This window comes from Zosterops lateralis, assembly GCF_965231275.1.
Source record: "Zosterops lateralis genome assembly, chromosome: 3".
Lineage (NCBI taxonomy): Eukaryota > Metazoa > Chordata > Aves > Passeriformes > Zosteropidae > Zosterops > Zosterops lateralis.
This window is the reverse complement of record NC_139764.1, coordinates 111,234,304-111,252,949: the sequence shown is the minus strand read 5'-3', so window position 1 is coordinate 111,252,949 and position 18,646 is coordinate 111,234,304. Positions and strand designations below refer to the sequence as shown.

The 18,646-nt window shown below is 45.4% G+C and overlaps 1 protein-coding gene across 1 annotated transcript in view; it reads right to left on the bottom strand.

Annotated features, from left to right (window-relative positions):
* Positions 1-2,875: 2,875 nt before the first annotated feature.
* Positions 2,876-18,646, bottom strand: part of XKR6 (XK related 6) — a 172,191-nt gene continuing 156,420 nt past the window's right edge. Inside the window, exon 3 of the mRNA XM_083857042.1 lies at positions 2,876-4,348. Within this exon, the coding sequence (XP_083713168.1) occupies positions 3,384-4,348 (965 nt within the window). The 3' untranslated portion in view covers positions 2,876-3,383. The remainder of the gene's footprint in view (positions 4,349-18,646) is intronic.

Genomic DNA, 18,646 nt, shown 5'->3' with positions numbered 1-18,646 from the left:
GGGACGTGTCAAGCCCTTGGTTAAGCTGGTTTGGTTGTGAGAAGTTTAGCACTGCATTGAGAAGTAAGGACACTTCCAGAGTGTTTTGCCCCTCCGCTCCTGGCACGGGGCGGAGGCGACGGCTGTTGGTGTGGTGGTGGTGGAGTAAGATCCCGTTCCTGAGGGAAGGCAGGCTGGAGTTGCTCATGAGAGGCAACACTGGAGGGTCTCCTCCTCCTGGCACCTGGTGACTGTGCCTTGGCTCGTTGTCACTGTCCTGGTGGGAAGGGTCTGGCTGGTCAATGGGGTCAGTGATCAGCACCACATTTCCAGACCTTGAGGTTGATGAGTTTGGGGAGCAGGACCTTCTTACGGTGCTTTTGAAAACGAGAATGCCACCTCCTGGAAAAATGGTCCCTGAGGAACAGCAGGGCTGTTTGCCATCCATTCCTTTCTCATGCTTTTGCCACAGAAATGCAGATGTGAGGAGGAGAGCTCTTCATGCAGGGACCAAGGGGAGCCTTTACATTCGGAATGAGATCAAGGTAAGCCTACACTAATATTAAAGACAAGTCAAAAGAAAGTTCTGGAAGGAGAAATGCAGGCCTGTAGCTGGAGGATGGGCACCTCTGTGTTTTTAGGACTCAGCAGGTGGGGACAGTGAGTTCACTTCACAAATTACCTCCTTTTATGGAGACATCACACTGATCAGGGGAAAAACGGGGTGAAATGTTAGTAGGACACTTGAGAAGGGACTGGCTGTGGGGCACAGACGATGGAGAAGGGAAATGAAAGCTTTTCACAAATATATATCAGTTCATGTATATATATACATATATATATATGTATTTATGTGCACAGCAAACAAGGGGCTGGGGAGTTAGATAGGGGATGACAAGACCAAATCCCTCCCTTTGCATGAAAATGTGACCATCACATTGGTTGTAATCAGAGCCCAGAAACATCTGCCTGAAATGGAGTTTGACTGGGAATTACAGTACCAGTGACAATTTGGCTTTGTATAAACTTTGCCGTGTGTCTATAGTTTGGCCTGAAGGAGTCCTGCCCTCCTTGAAAGGGACAGACACCAGTTAAAAGTTTCCTTTACAAAACAAAATGAAACAACTGAAGAAACCCCAACGTTTTCTCAGAACACTGCAAAGGATCACTGATTGAAAAAAATGTTTCTCTTCAGGTATATTCAGGCGAAGAAAGCATTCAGCTTCTTTAAACTGTTATATAAAATTGGTACTAGTTTCTTTAAATACTATCATAATTAAAAAAACCAACTGATTCCTGAAATTAAAAAAAAAAATCATAATCATAATTAAAAAATATCCCCCCATGCTGATCTTCTCTTCAGAATAGGTCAGCATGGGAGTTTTGCACCCTAGACAGTTACAGTATTTCTGGAATAAAAAATTGCAATTACACACAGAAAATACTACAGCATTCACTTAAAAATATCTCATTTTGTTGTTGTTTGTTTTTTTCCCCTCCCAAGTAGAGGGATGGTGGGATTGAAAAGATGCCCTGAAACGGGAATATTCCTTTAAAGGAGCAATACTCTCGAAACGGAAAAAACAAAAAAGGCGTTGAATAGACGCAAACCTGGTGATTGAACTCAAAAAAATAAAAAACCCCAAGAGATTCCAGCACAGAAACAGAATCAGAATCGATGAGAATGTTCAGACACCGAGCGGGTTAATTCGGAAATGTCAAGACAACCCCACAGCCCTCGGTTTGGGCTTTGCCAGCATCGGAGGTGGCAGCATCTCCCGGCGGTGGAAGGCTAAGCTAAACCACGGCGCTCTTGCTACGCTCTTGGATTTCCTCTGGCTGTTGTTTCTCGCCATGTACTTACAGTAGAGGGTGACACGAGACAGTTTGTTTTTTTATCAGCAGTTCCCCACACGTAACCGAGTCGAAGAAATTTTTTTTCTCAGCTAAATCACAACAACAACATCAACGAAAAATTACAAAAGCACCAAATCATCTCGAGACGTGAGTCAGTTTTACAGGTTATTACCGTTTGAAGAAGTTTTTTTGTTGGTTGTTTTGTTGTTGTTTGTTTTTTGTGTTTTTTGTGTTTTTTTTATATCCCGACTTTTCATGTTTTGTTTTCCTTAAAAACAAAACAGAAACAAAACAAAAAATCAAAACCCAAAAATCCCCAAAATGGAACGAAGGATGCTTTACAATCACTTTAAGGCTCGCACTGAATGAGACATGACAGGTCTTACACGAGATTACAAATAATACATGTATGCCTTTCACAGCCTTAAAATGATACAGTAGGTCAAATTATTTTGCCAGTCACTGATCAAGTATTGTGCCTTTAAATTGACTCGCTTTTTGCTACCATGCTGAGTTTTATTATTACTGAAATAATTATTAGATATGTGGAAATGTACTTTTGGATCATGCTTTTGGTTTGTAATTTTGATAACTTCTCATTTTCCAGAAATCAAGGTGGCAGGCCTTATTCTGGGCTCAGACTGTTGGTATTTGCTCCACTGGAGACAGTGGGGCTTTAGCACGAGCAGTTGTTGGGAACAAGATCAGATCCTGTATTTTCACACTGATCTGGTACAATCCCACCTTTTTACAGGGCCCATTTCCACGAGGAAAACGGTTCCAGGGTGGGGTCATCTTTATAACACGACTCGGTCAAGGCTTGGCCCAATGGTGTTATAAATTCCTTGCCAAATTATCTTACAGACCTGATTTTGTCTTTTAGCTGTTGGAAAAAAATCAAACTCTATTGGGGTTGTCTTGGCTTTGCTTTCTTATCTTTGCTTCCTTATCTTTAGACATTTGGAGGGGTTTTTTTTCTGCTAAATCCAGTAAGAGCAACTGGATTAATATTTTTTTTTCATACATTTCTCTCTTTTTGTTGTTGTTGTTAATTTTTTTTTTTTTTAATTTTAAGGTTGGCATTTCAGTTGAATGGTTGGTTTTTCTTTTGTTTTTTTCCTGGCATATAATCATCAAAGAGTTTTGCATGAGAAAGGTGACAGTACTTAATGAAACTCAGCACCTAAGGGCATAAGGCAGTTGTAGGTTTGTTTGTTTGTTTTTTTTTTTTTTATTTTTCAATCAGCACCAATCCCATAAATAATGTTCTACACTTGGTGTACGGTATAAAACTGATGTGGAGATGCCTCCTTCTCCACCTGTGATTCCTAGGTGTGGAAGTTGAAATACTGTTTCTTGTGTGTAAAAAACAAAAGAAAAGTTTTTCTTTTTGTTTTTACTTACAAAACATAGAGAATATCTTTTTTTTTTTTATACATACAGCAACCAGAAAGAAAGCTTATCTGAAGGTTTGTGTTTGTTTCATGATCTGTGTTTTACCGTAAACAAAAATAAGGTCCCCTCTTTTACTTTTGCTTTAAGGAGCTTTAAAGTGAAGATTCATATTGTAGCAACTCATATAAGAGAGGTCCATCTCTATACCTAATACCTACAGCTGTGGGGGTGACATATTGGAGGATGTTGATAGTTCTTCTTAACCTCCTGTCTACAAAATGAGCATCCCAGGCAGGATATCTTTTTCTTGGGATGTCAATCTTAATGAGAGGCCCCTCGGGGGGGTAGGGTCGCCCAGATGGAGTAGATGGTACCATTGCTCTCACCTGGAAAACGGGCAAGCAAGTGTCAGCTGTGAGTTCCTCCTGTTGCTCCGTGACCGCTCTGGTGGGCGTAGCCTGGGCCCCCCGGTACCCAGGGGTTTGGGGCGCCATGGGCTCAACATCGGGGGGCAAAGGAATGCCCCAGAGCAGCTCGGCGCAACAGGAGCTGGCAAAGATCTTAGCTCTTGGCCCCATGGGATGCAGCACACCATAATATAACAGCATCAAAGCTATCCCAGCAGCAAAGCTAAGAAAGACACAACACAGTGCTGGCACGGCATAGGAGTCAGTGGTGTCGGGATCTCTGTAAAAATACCAAAGGAGCGTCAAGGCAGCGTTCTCCGTCAGGACCACCGTGTAATACGCAAACATTCGGTATCGAGTCCGCCCTTCCTTGACATTAAACCAGCAGAAAATGTACACAATCCCTACCACCATGTTGAAGAGGATCTCCTCCCACTTAGACATGCAGAAATCTGTCCCACCATGGATGATCCAGAAAGCCATGGCACACCAATGGACCACTACAAAGATCCCAAAGTAGAGCTGGAAGATGGAAGCAAAGAGAGCAAAAGAAATAACTCGGGATGAGATGGTGAAGAGGCGCCAGAAGAGATGGATGAGGGCCCCTCTGTAGCTCATACTCTTCTTGTCGTCCCTAGAGTCCCGAAGAAGCTTGTGATAGGAGGCTAGCACCCAAGCCAGGGACATCAGGGAGGCCACAGAGGACACACCTGCCGGAAGACACACAGATCCACTGAGTTAGACAGGAGCTTTGGTGGAAAACATCATCTGCTCACTAAATTATTGCATCTGGGGCAGGCTCGGGAGCCTGAAGGTTCAACTCACGTCAGGTTGTCCTTACAGTCTGGAGGAGAGAAATACAGAGATATCAGTGTGGGAATTGGAAATGGAGTCGTATTCAGGAGTTCTCTGACTCCTTGTCCTTATCTTCCTGAGCCACTGGATTGGCCACCCCACCCCAGCTGTTCCGGTAGGGAACAGCCTCTGTGCTCATCCTGACTGGATCCACATTTGAGAGTTTGAAATCCAGATCCCATCTAAATGCTGAAGCCCAAGTGTGAAAGTTACTATCGTGGAGAGAGGAATCTCTCTTGGAATGCACCACAGTAAGAGCAAGACACCTGTATTCCCTGCAACTGCATAGATTCTTTTAAAATTCTAAAATACTTTTATTTAAACAACATTCCCATTGATTCTGCCTTACTCAGGAATCCCTATTTGCATTTGCCTTCTGGAAAAACAAGGGTTTTGTCCCATGCAGATAAACGTATAAATCCAGGGAGCATCAAGACTCATCAACACCCTCAAAAGAGTCCCAAAATAAAGGATATGATCTTTCCAGCAAATCCCCTGCCTTGTTTCCAGGATGGACCCAAGACCTATACTGGAGGTAGCTCCTCCCCAGTCTTGTCTCCTGGCTGGAGCACAAATCCAAGTCACAGTCTTGGCAGGGACAGCAGAGCCTGCACTGGGGTCACCTTCAGCTCCCAACACATCCTCCTGCACCCTGACATGGGGCAGAACACTTCATGATATTCCAAAGGGACTTGGTCTTATTCTCCATCCCAACCAACACTTAAGTAACTTATTTCCTCCACAAGATAAAATAGTGGCTCCACCACACTTGAGAGGCTTTAAAAAATATAATTCCATTGATTATCACAAGGGTAGATTGAATGACTCATGGAGCAAAGCATCACAATAAAAATTAAGTGAGAGATTCCTGGGAGAAGAAAGAGCTGTTGGCATCTTATTCCTTTCTCCTACTGCTGCTCACTCGACAACTGTTCTCCAGGTGAGGAAACAGAAGGAAACAGATGATGGACCAAAATGCATATTTGGGAAGCTCAGTAATTTAGTAGCTATGGTTGGATTTGGCCTTAGTCAAAGATTTATTTGGGAATATCAGATAAAAGTCCAAAGGAGAAACTGCTAATGGTTCCAAGCAAAACAATGAGAAATGCCCCTCCATCTCTGATGTGTAACTGAGTGATAGGTCCAGGTCTTGTTTGGCTTTTACTTCTTTAAGAAAATCCAAGGAACATCTTGCTGCAGCTGCTCAGAGTTAAAACGGTAAAATGCCCCAAACCACTAAATTTCTTTTTCTCCTGTTATCTTTTCTCTCTGCTCACAGGGGCCCAGCTTCCATGGGAAGCCAAATAAAGTCCACTGACTCCTCAGACCTCACTCTGTAGAATTTATCTTGGTCTTGAGGAACCCACCCCACAGTGTGGCAGGGTCAGATTTCTCTCATTCCAACCCATCCGTGTCTGGAGGAGAGATGATGGAGAAGAAGGCCAGGAAGGATGGCAGACTCCAACTCTGCCCTCACTGGAATTCTCACAGCCTGAAAAGTCCACCAAAACTACACCTTTTCATCAGCTCTCAGGTTTTCCTCTGAACCCCTTGCCTTTGGGATCAAATGTGCATTAGAATTTCAGACTGAATTTTAAAAAGCAACAAACAGCAAAGCAGTGAGAGCAGTGGCCTCATCCAAGAGAGAACCTTTAAGCCACCAGCTTTAAGAAAATCACAGTTTCCCCTGAGTTCTAAGTTCTCATTAAGAAACATTTGCATGTAGAACTTGGGGATTCCAGCCACAGACTCCCAGAATGGCTGGAGTTGGAAGGAAGCCCTGGAGACCATCCAATCACTCTGGCAAGGTAGGATCACCTGGAGCAGGTGGCACAGGAACACATCCAGGTGGGTTTGGAATGTCTCCAGAGAGGGAACTCCAGGCTCTCCCTGGGCAGCTGTTCCAGTGCTCTGCCACCCTCAGTGTAAAGAAGTTATTTCTCATGTCGAGATGGAACTTCTTGTGGTTTATTTTATGGCCACTGCTTCCCACCCTGTCAGTGGGCACCTCTGCAAAGAGTCTGACACCATCCTCTGACACCCCTTGGAGGTATTTGTATGGATTATTGGGAGCCCCTCTCAGTCTTCTCCAGAGTGAACAGACCCAGCTCTCTCAGTGTCTCCCCATAATGGACAGAAAGTTCCAAGTATGAGCAACCTCATACTCAAGCAGATGTAGATTAGATTCATTTTTAACCTGCCAGATGAGTTACATTTTTTGGTAGACTTTATTAACAGTTTTGGAAGGATGAGTCATGCCACAAAGTTTTGTTATGCGTATAAGCGCTGTTTGTTGCACTGTCTCTTGGTTATTCAGTTTAAAAACTTTAAATGATTAGCAGGGAAAAAATATGTCATTTATTGCCTTATTTTAGTGCTGTTTTACTTGAAACTTGTGCAGCATTAGCTGTACCTGTACAGGGAAACTCAAGCAGCACCAACCCACAGGAGACAGATGTGTCACCCTGGATTAAAAATGTTTCTGTTGGGCTCATTTATTCTAGAAAAGAGAGGGGAATAAAATCCACCTGAAACAATCCCCCAGTTTGCACATAAAGGCTTTACCTAATGTTTTCAGGGCAGAACCCTCCACTAATCACAGCCTTTGCTGCAAATTGCACAGAGCTGGCTCAGAGAGTTGAGTCACTCGCACGGCACCCGGGCTGCTGACAGTCATCTGAACGTCTCCTCCAGCCAGCAGAGAGAGGCAGACACCCCCAGAAAGTGATTCAGCCTGTCCTGACACCCGTGTGTGGGACAGGGAGGGGTTGACTCATGCTCCCAAGGTGTCTGACTCCATCCCTTGCCAGGGGACAGTCAGGCGGGATGAGTCCCTCCGCCCCGTACAGAACAGCTCATTGTCTCTTCATCTGCACCAAGATCTGAGGGAGGCACTGAAGGATCTCTGGGCATTTTGACATATTTTTTTTCTGTTGTTTAAAAGTTCACAAGTCTTGTGTTGAATGTGAATTTTGGCATCCTGGTGATGAGCAGGACCTGGGTGTAAGGGGGGAGATCTGTAGGTGGATGTCAGCAGGAACCATGGAGTAATGCAAAGACTTTTATATTACTCTTATTTCTTACTATGTTGCCACAGAAATTATTCCCTGACTCTTTCACACAGACCTCAATGACACAGCACTTTTGTCATCTTGACCACAAGTTTCTCATTCCCAACTTTCCCTGTGACTTGTAGCCTGTGACATCTTCATACAATTTACAATTCTCACAGACTGTGGGATGAACTGTCCCTGTTTTTCCTCCTGCCTTCTCCAGACCTTATTTCTAAGCAACTGCAGAGATCTCTTCAATTATAACTGAAACAAAAAGTCCTGAAAAGTTGGATCACATGAACAGTAATTGTTTATTTTGATTCTAACTCTTGCACGTGGTGACTGACAAACCTTTGTGGAGCACGAGTAGGTTTCAACTCCCTCCCAAGGTTTATTTATCAAAGGCATGAGGTTGGGTAAACACTGAAGTCACTTCAAACAAAGCCCACTCCCACTCTACCCACTCTGTTCCCAGTCTTGGGAGTGGAACATGCCCACCATGCACAACCACATCTCTGTAGGCATTCTTGAGCCAGGAGCAAATCAGCTCCTATGGGGCTGGAAGCCTTGTGGCTGCAGCTCTGTGTCCCACCTGCTCACACTAAGTCAGACTGGCATGGATTGGGATTCTCTTCAAACCTCTCTGCCCTAGGGAAGCCATGAGACCAAAGTCAGCACCATCAAGGAGTCAAGTCCCTGTGTCTTGTATGACACAGCACAAGAAATAATCCCCCAGATTCCTTTAGGAATGAACCCTGAAGTCCTTGCAGTGAGACATCTGCTCACCTACATTCAGCACAGGGGAGGTAGAGCTCTATGATGTCCCATTTTACAGATGAAGCATCAAGATTTGAAGGATTTACCCAAGATCTTGTATAAAATCTGAGCTAAAGCAGGGAATAGTTCTCCACATCACAGTGTGCTTGACAAGACATTTCAGACAGGATTCGGCTCCTAATGTAGAGACTCACCCCAGGGTGTCCATGGTTAAATGATGTCTCTTTGCTCAAAGAAGGATCAAAGCTTAGTGCAACCATCACAGGTGGGAATCCAGCAACATTTGAGACACTTTAGGATTTCCAGACCACCACGTGGAGCTGGCAGATGTGATAAACTTGCATACAGAGGACAGGAACATTTCTGAACTGGAAGCTGGAGTGAAGGAAAGCACTCAGGGCACTTCAAATGACACCACCTGACACTCAAAAAGATTCTGCCTTTTTCAGGGGAGCTCATGATCCCTCTTCAATGATAAACACATGTGGCACAGAGGCTGTGCAACAGGAAATGGCACAGAGAGATGAGAAAGTAGTGGGAAATAAGGCAGGTGTATAAAAGTTCAATTTCTGAGAATATCAGACCAGGGAATAGATTCTCTGAGAAAGGGAAACAAGAGCTGTTGCTTTGGATCATGAAAACATGAGTGGACTTGAGTACAATGCAGACAGTGATCTGATACCAGAGGAGAGGAGCCTGAACAAGTCTGAGTTCAAGGGAAACTGCTGAAGCTCACATGAACACCCTGACTTTAATCCTGGTTTGGTTTTCCTGCTCTGATTCCTACCCATGGTCCAGAAAAAGAGAAGGTCATCTCAGATTTGTAAAAAAGCTCTTTGGGAAAAAACCCCATCCACATGAAAGAACCAAAGCAATGACTTTAAATTGCCATGGCTGCTTTTAAAGCCTAGGAACAAAAACAGTGCAGGGAAACCCATCCTTGTCTCTCAAGCCTATTCCTGCTATGCAGTGAGGCAGGGTTTTACAACCAGTCTAGTAGAAAAAAAAAAAAAAAATCACACACATATACACACAAATGAACATTTAAAATTAACCTTAACATTTAAAATTGGCCTTACTCAGGGTTGTCCAGCTGAGGAGAGAGGATTTTCACTAGGGGCAGGTACAGGTTTCATCACAAATCCAGCTGCCCATAATTTGGATGCAGCTGCTGTAGCACATTCCCTGAGTATTTCCTGTGGTGCCTGTCCCTTTAACGTTGAAAACGATGCCTAAACAGTGCTCTATTTCTTTTTTGACATTAATTCTTCTTAAGACTCCACTAAAACAAAATGGGAAGATACCAACATCTCTCCTGGGTGAGCAGGATGGCAAATATTGAGCGTGACACGAAACCTTCCCTCAGCCCCTGTGCAGAGGCAGCTCTTGCTTAATGCCAAGTGCCACGTTTCAGTTCATCCCCATCCCTCCCCGGCTGCTCAGGCCCCTGTGCTGTGAACCCTGTTATCCTGTTTTTCCCTTTGGGTGGCATGTTCCTCCCCCAAGCTCAGGAGGAGACGAGGAACAGGATTTCATTTTGATGCACACAGAGTGAAAATGCAATTTTATACACACGAAAGAGATCAAGCCAGATCCTGCTTTTGTAACGACAGGGCCTGAAAGTCACTCTCCCTTATTTTTTTAATCTGATTTAATTTGTTTGTGGCAGAGTAAAAGAGGTCAGAATCAGACCCCAGGTCTGATTTTCATTGTTTCTTGATAGATTTTGATGCTTGATCTTTCTTTATTCTTCCCCATCAGAGGAGGGAATGACTCGTGTCTTTTTTTCCTTTATTTTCCCTTTTCATTTGTCTCTTTGAACATGGAAAATTACAGAATATTGCCAGTATATAAATAGTAAAGGGCTGCACACACCATTTTGCCATTCATTTTCCTCACTGGATATCAGGACACTTAAGCAGTTTCTCCAGTGTGCCACCAGTCCAGCATGGCAGATGAGAACTATTCCACCTATTGTGAACATGATGCAAAAGTCTGACCCAGGAATGGCCTCCTCACATTTATGTGGCACCTCTGTGCTCTACTAAGAGCTGGAATTACCAGGGATGAAAATCCAGATCTTGACACTGGGGAGACTGGGAAGAGACATCACACCAGTGTCCTGTCCTTTGCTGGTTTCTAAAGGAAAATATTTTGGTTTCATCAGACAAGAGGTGAGTTTCACATCCTCAGCATCTGCTCCCTTGATAAGGAGATCCTCTGGGACTTTCCTCCAAGGGCTATCACATCCCCATTCTCCTGGATCCAGCTCACCTGGACACAGCATCACCATTCCATAAGAAATAGGAAACTGCTGATGACTGGGAAAGGCAGGAAACAAAGGTAACTTCTTTCAGGGACAGATTTCCAAGTGGGTTGGGGTAACAAGGAAGTCTTCTACCACCAAATCCCACTGGAATCCCACACGAGGCTGGTGTTGAGTTTCTGTACAAGATAGTCCATGTCCAAACTGGCACAAGGACAGCTCTTCCACATTAGACCAGAGGCACATCTGTGCTCCCAAACCTTTGACTGTGAGAAAATCCATGCCAGGGCAACTCCACAAAATCTCACTGGCATGGAGAGCTGCCCTCCCGCCCTTCGACAGTGAAAGCCTGGCTCATGTCCTGAAATGCTGCTTCCCAAACCCTTTTCCTTTTGCTAAATTAAGCTGTCCTCAGTGACCCCAGAAAAGCTGAATCCCTCCTTAGTTCCTCCTCCAGCCCACACCTCAGCCCTGCCTTGAGGAAGTGTCCACAGGGTCACCAGGGATTGTGTTTCCAAAGGCTTTTCTTTCCTCCCCTTTCATCCTGCTGCCTTTCAGCTGTCCCCAGTGCCCCCTTTTCCCTGCTGCAGGAAGGAGGTGACTGGCCACACTCATCTGATCTGTGCTCTCATTATCTTGAGCTGCTTCTGTCGTGTCTCCTCCTATTCATGTCCTCTGTGAACTCGGGCACTCCAAACCAGCTCCGACCCTGCAGCCATGGAGTCTTGTATCTCCTCCTGGATGCAAGCCAGACACTGATCCTGCTGTGAGAGGCACGAGCACCCCGGGCCAAGCAGAGATGGGATAATCCACCCTCTGTTTGGGATTGTCCTCGAATAACCTCAGTGAAGTGTCAGTCTCCTGTTCAAAATGTTGGCCAGTGCCCACCACATCAGGACTGGCAAAGCTTCCCCACTGCTCTAAACCCTCTGTGTGAAGATGTCCTGTCCATCATTTGCCTCAGTGTTTATTTCACCCCAGGAATGCTGTCTGAGACATGGGATGAGTTGCCTGGAAATGCCTCTCTCTCTCCATTGACTCTTCCTGGTGAGTCATGGAACGGTTTGAGAGGGAAGGGTCCGTAAAACTCATCTTGTTCCAAGCCCCTGCCATGGGTAGAGACACCTTCCACTCTCCCAGGTTGCCCAGATCCCATCCAACCTGGCCCTGAACACTTCCAGGGATGGGGTTCAAATGGAATTAACTGGTTATTTCAAACTGAAATAACCAAAGAAGAACGTGGTAAGATGAACAGGAGATGACAGTGGTTTGGCATCAAGCAACTCCCCACAAGAGCTCAGAGGGGAACGCTGAGTCTCAACAAGGTGAAGACAGGAGAAAGGAGGATTGCTGAAACCTGTTCCTGGCCCCAAGATGAGCAGAATAGCCCACAGTGGCTCCTGCAGAGCAGAAGCTGACAGACCCAACACCATGTGGGCATATTCAAGTGGCACGACACAATGAATTTATACCACTGAAGGCCCAACAGGTAAAATAAGCCCCCTACATCCTCCTGATGTGAGAAGGGTGCCATGGTTAGTCAGAAGATATCCTAGAACAGCCAGACAGAGCTACCAACATCCTCAGGTGGTAGGAGAAAGACAACACCCCTCTGTTACATCATAGAGAAGAAGGCTGGTCACAACAGACCTGTGTGTACACAGCATGAAAATCCACTTTTTGCTCTTCATAACAGCCTTGCCCCTTTCCCAGGATGATGAACTGAATAGGTATCTCAGGTTTTACCTATTTATGTAGGGAAATAAGCTGCTGACACCTGTTCCAGAGCTGGAACACTTCTGGCAGCACTTGGGGGAAATCTCAGCCCCTGTATTAGCAGAGGTTCACAAACAAGTCTCAACTCACTTGGCTGACTGGGCTCTTTGATCCTGTGTGGTGAATTGTCATCCCAGACGGGCTCATAAAAACCCTCAGAGAGGAGAAGGACACATGGGAAAAGAACTTGGTGGTGGTATCTGAACCCCAAATGAGCAACAGGATTATTTGTTGACCCTGAGCCCATCTGGCTGGCAGAATCTGCCATGCCCATCCTGTAAAAATCCCTCAGGAGTTCTATCCAGTCTGCCTGATGGGAATGGCTCCGGGACTATGTGGATTTGTTTTCTCATGCTTGGGAAAGCTTTGGGAAAGGGCTGGCAGGCAAAACTCTACCAGAGACCAATTTAGCACAATCACCTGAGTGCCAGTACTTGGGCTCCAACACTGTTTGTGTTACAGGTATAGAAAAAAATCTGATCACAGTTCTCTGTTTATCACAACCATGGTGGTATAATCCCTTTCATCATGTTAAAAATAATGTGGAAGACCTTTGGCTCAACTCTTCAGCACCTGGAGATGAAGCTTCTCATATTATCAGATTTTCCAGGCTGGGCAGAGTAAATTAGTCCAGGTGGCTGCTGTATCTGGACAGCTCTGGGGAGCCCAGGCATGGCAAGTAGAGCTTAGGTAAAGTGTAATCCAGATGTGGGGACAGCTTTCTGCCAGGAAAATGTTATTTTAGCAGGATAGGGTAATCCTTCCAGGAATCTGGTCTCAGCTATGCTCCCAAAATTATGCCTGAGGAAAATGTCAGTGTGAGTCCATTGGTAGAATTACAGACAAATCCTGCCTTCTGCAGAGGAGCCTCTTCTGAAACGACTCCACCCAGCCACCAGAGCCTCTGGTGGGACTCTGACAACAGAGTTCAAGGAAATGACAACACACAAATTCACTTTTCAGGGGGAACAATGCATGACTGATGTCAAAGAATTCCATTCAGGAATTTGGAGTGAGTTTGGTGATTTGACTCAGACCTAAAGAAGCTGGAGGCAATCAGGGAACAGAGAGACACACACAGTCTTGCTTTTGGAGTTCCTGTTGGTGTGGCATAAATGATATAAAAGTATTTATAACTCAACATTATTTAGTTTGAAATGGCTCTTCCATTTCGAAGCTTCCCCTAAATGTTAAGAAAGTGGAACGGAAAGAATTCACTGTTTTCCTTTCAGCAAAAATAGATTTTTTTTTTCTCACTGAAAGAACCTTCACTTCAGCAGATGCTGAAGGATGTTTATGCAGAACAGTCCTTTCCTTTGGGATTTTTGGAACCAGAATTCTTATTAATCTTACTGATGGTGTTTTTAATGTCAGAGTGGGGCTGCATAGATGGTATTTCCAATTAGAAGAGCTGCTGTTACCACTTAAATTGGGGTTCATGTGGACCAGTAAGGCACATTGCAGCAGCAAAGACTCAAGTGCCAAAATCTCTCCAGGATCTTCCCACCAGGTGCAAATTCTGCTTCTTCTGGAGATCATGGATCCCACAACCCCCTGACTCTCAGGTGAGCAGGAACTGAAGCTGATAGAGAAACCCAGAACCAACAACTGTGTGTCTCTCTGTCTTCTAATGACCCACAGACATGAAGGAGAGATTGTCTGCTCTGAGCTTGCTCTAAATCCCTCCAGGCACCAATCACCTGGGTTAATTCTGCATTAGAAATGTGCTGGGAAAGCAGCAGCCAGGATTTCCCGGCCACAGATTAGCTTGTTTGGAAATAGAGCATGAGAACTGCTCTTCGTGTCTATTTTTGTCAAAAGCTGCGTGAATTGCCACTCTTTTCAGGCCGAGGTGCCCTCTGCACAGTCATCACTGTAATTATAAAGACTTTTGAGTTAAATCCCCGTTAATCTGAAGCCTTAAAGTGCTGTCTCAGAATGACACTGAAAAAGAACCCCCACCTGAGCCCCTAGAAGTGAACAGCCACAGATGAGAGGATGTGAAGCTCCTCGAGAGACCCCGAGGTTTCACTGGAAATGCTCCACCAGGATGTTCTGACAACACCTCCAGCAAGGGCAGGATTTAACTCTGTGCAAGTAGAGCAAAATCCCTCTTTTAGCCAATGTTAAAGGGCAGAGGAGCCACACAAACCTGGCTGAACCTGACAGGAACACAACCATCTCTAGAAACTTCCAGTGCTATTTCCTGATGAGAATTTAGTTTTTGTCCCTCTGCTAATCAAAATAGTCTTTCTAGAACAACAGGCACAACACCCCCACCCCAAACGTGGTTACTTCAACTGGTAAGAATAAGAGAGCAAAATCCAAGAGGGGTTATTCCTGGAGGGGAAAAAAAAATCACATTTCACATTCAACAGCTGGTTCTTTGTGAAGGGCACTTTAGTTACAACTTCTAGTGGCCAATTCTCTGCTAAGATTTTTGAGTGTATCAAATCCAGCAGAGCTGCTTCCAGTTTGAATCCTGAAAATATCAGAAGGAGCCTCCTACGCTGAGATTTTTCACACCTAATGATATTTGAACTCTACTGTTAGAAACACTTAGAAGTGAAACACACCTTAAGGAACTACTGGAATGCACTGAAATGGTGAAAAAAAAACCCCACCAAACCCTTTTGCTAAGGAAAACAACACATGGCTCCATTTAGCATAAAATCTTTTCTCACTCATTTCTATCTTCTGAGTAGGGATGGTTGGCATGAAACAACAGGACTCCACAAACATGGACAATATATGTGCATTTTAACACTGCAATCTGAGAACTGTTACAGCACCTCTATCCTGTCACTCTTTATTTTTTTTTACGTTTTAATTTGGATGAGGATCACAGCCATTGGGAGAGATGTAAACCTGCCTACCACAAGCTGAAAGGATGTTGTAATCTTGCAAGTGGGGGCTAAAACACTCTGAAAAAGAAGGGAGCAGCACCTCCGTGCTGGAAAGGAAAGCCCAATGAGTTCCCCTGTCTGCTTTGGAGGGCGACCGCAAGAATCCCTTTTTCCTTAGCACAGATCTGGGGCAGCTTTGGACCCTGTGCCCAGAAATCAGTGACAAAGCCAAGCCTAATTCTATTGACTGCTGTGTTCTGTCCCAGCCTCTGAAACAGGGTGGCCCAGAGTGCTTGGTGGGAATTGTTCTTGCCATCACCTGAGCCAAGCACGGGAATTGTTTGGGTTGGTGTTGGCTGCTGGGAGCTAAAAATGTGCCAAGGGCTGTGCTGATAAAGTGAAGCAGAGGATGAACAAAGATCTGGTGGCTGTGCTCATGTTCTCATGTGTTTTGGTTTATCAGCAGGGATGAAACCCAACAGACTTGTCCCCAGATTGGGAAAGCAACATCTCCTGCCAGGCCTCTGTGAGGGAAACCTCCTGCTAAAAACACAGATCCCACGGGCTTGGAGATGAGACATCATCAAGGAAATGCTTCAAAGGGTCTGTGACAGCACCAAACAGGGATCCTGCTAACCTCCTCTGGTGGACGGCTTGGCCTGGATACAGAAAACACCTGCAGGCAATTAGGGAAATAACTTCATCCCAGGGCTGGGAATGATTTTGGCTTGATGGGAAAGAGGAAGGGACCCAGTTCTGGTCACACTCCCTGGCTAAAGAAAGAGGTCTCCATCCAGAGATGTGTCAGCAGTGCACACTTTGTAACCTTATGGTTTATAAACCTCTGATGTCGTTTAGGGGGCATTTGGTGGAAATGCCTCAGCACAATCCCAGAAGAGGGGACTGGTCTCTGGGAAAGAAGGAGCATCTCAACATTCCTGGAGAGTACACAGGGCTGGCATCAGTGAGGCGAGTCTGGCAGAGTGTTCCTGCGAGGGGGAGTGACAAAGTGACAAAAACGGATGTGGTGCAGCTGGTGCTGTCTCGCAGTGGGGTGGCTGAAGGCACCAGGGACACTGATTTCCAAGGATAACAGCAGGAAACTCTTCCTCCCTTTGCTTCCCACGTTTTGTACACTCTGCACAGACCTATGTGATAGGTATCAGGTCAGAACTTGGTGTCTGGACATTAAGTCGTGCTCATCCTGGCTTATCTCCTGAGTCTTTTTGCCTTTTGCAAGCATTTTTGGGACCTTGATGTACATCAGACAGGGGCTCCTGTGCCTAGTGGCTGACCCCCCTCTGTGTGAAGACATGGATGTTCTGAGGGCATTAAGAGCATGAGGTTGGTCAAATGCCACTTTGGACAAAAGCCATTTCAGGAGATTTCTACTGACTCAGTAATTTTGCTGCATGCCCAGACTCAGAACTGTCACCCCAAGCTAATCATTAAAAAACAATTAATGGTTTCTGAAGCGAGAGAATTCTTTCCTTCAGAATTCATCGATTTTGAGTTGCATCAACCTGAACTGCTCCACCTCCATCAGGGGCAGAAGCAAAGAGCAGTCCCTGCCCAGCAGGGAAAAATCTTTTCCATGATTCTTTGCACATCCCAGAGCCTATGTGTTCCCTGTTTATCTGCGCTCTCCTAGAAGCCTGACAATAATCCTGCACTAGAGCAACCTGAAGCTAAAAAGAATTTAATTCCCATGTATTTCACGAACCAACAGCACCTTTTCCTATGCTCTGATCCCAAACTTCCCATGAGAGGTGCATCTCCAGAAAGCCTGCAGCATGGAATAACCCAAAAAAAAAAAAATCTGAATTTCCTGCCTGAAATCTGCTTGACAAGAACCCAAAGAACCTCTCTCCATGCCTCAGTTTCCTGGCTGGCCCCCAGCTCCCGGGAACAGCATGAGCTAATGCTTGTTGTAGTGCTCTGATGATGTAACCCCTTTCCCAGTGATTACCACAGTCTGACAAAGCCTAAAATTGGCAGCACTGGCCCCCTGCCAGAGCTGTCCCGTGAATGGTGACTCATCTCTCCTGGCTGTGCCACGTCCTGTGTGTGACGGTGACACGTGGAACGGAACAGACGGGGAGGGTTTTTTTTTTAATCAGCACTCCAAAAATAAGAGCCAGAGAGACATGGCAAGGTGGTGGTGGACAGAGAAGCTGCAGGTGGGGATGGGTGGAGGGATGACGACTCTCTTTGGGTTGGCTCCAAATCCCATTGGAAAAAGAAAAAAAAGCTGTCCCTGGCTCCGAGGGTTCCTGGATCTCACAGCGTTGGGACAATACGGCTGATGATGGGACAAGCTGTCCCATGCCAACGTGCCTGAGGCTTGGCCTGCTCTCAGCATGCCAGAGCAAGGCGTCCTCAGTGCCACTGCCAACTGTGGAGATGGCTTTTTGATGCTGCTGGGAGCTGGCCTGAGACCAGAGGCTCCTTTCCAGCAGGGCACCAAATCGCTCCCTGTCATCCGGCTTTGGTGGGAAGGCAGGAACAGAGCCATATGCCCCAGCCTGGCAGAGCACTGGAGTCATATGAGTGGCCTCCCAGGCGAGCTGCTCATGAGTTCAGAGCTATTTGGGCCTCCTCAAGTTGCTGGTGAACATTTAAAGGGAAACTGTGGTGGAGTCAGGACAGATTTTCAGGGATGATCATCCCAGATCCTCCCTGCCCAGCAAGAACACGACTGGGGAGGTCCTTTTCCCCCATGGCAACTGCTTTTCTGCTTGTGCCTCTTCTGTAACAAGAAACCAAGCCTGTGTGAGAGATGTCTCCAACTTCTTTTAATCCCCAAGGAACGACATGAGAAAAAAAAAGGAAAAAAAAAAAAAATCTGCCTTTGGGCAAAGTTTTAGTATCTTTTTTTTCCTTGTGATCTGTCTCAGAACCTGAGCCAAAGCCCAGAGTGTGGCTCTGGTAGATCTTGTCCCCACTCCATCTCCTGTTACTGAGGACTTTATGAGGCAAAGAATTCTTCAGTCATACAGTGAAGTTCTCTTGGTGGATCTTGGGAAAAATGCACCAGTCAGGAAGAGGATTTCTGCTTTGCAGAAATAGGACTTTCCCCCACAGATGCCATATTGGATTTTGCACTGATCCCCATGGGATCTGGTGTCTGTGTAGAATGAACCATGTTTTTTTTAAGGAGATTTTGGGACTCTGCACAAATGAGGACAAGTTTTTGTCATGAAGACACAGAGATTGGGTTTGGGGTTTGGATTCCTGTTTGAACATTGTTGGATACACCTGTTTGGCCCAGGCCACCATGAAGGGTCTTGCACTAACTTTTAGTGCTCCTTTGAGTGGTGAAAAGGATGAAATTTTGAATCTCATAAGTCTTTTTTCCACTTTCACTGGAGACCTGGGGATTTTAGTCTCCTCAGTTATGTTCAGGCCAGTGTTGATGAATCACTTGAAAAATCA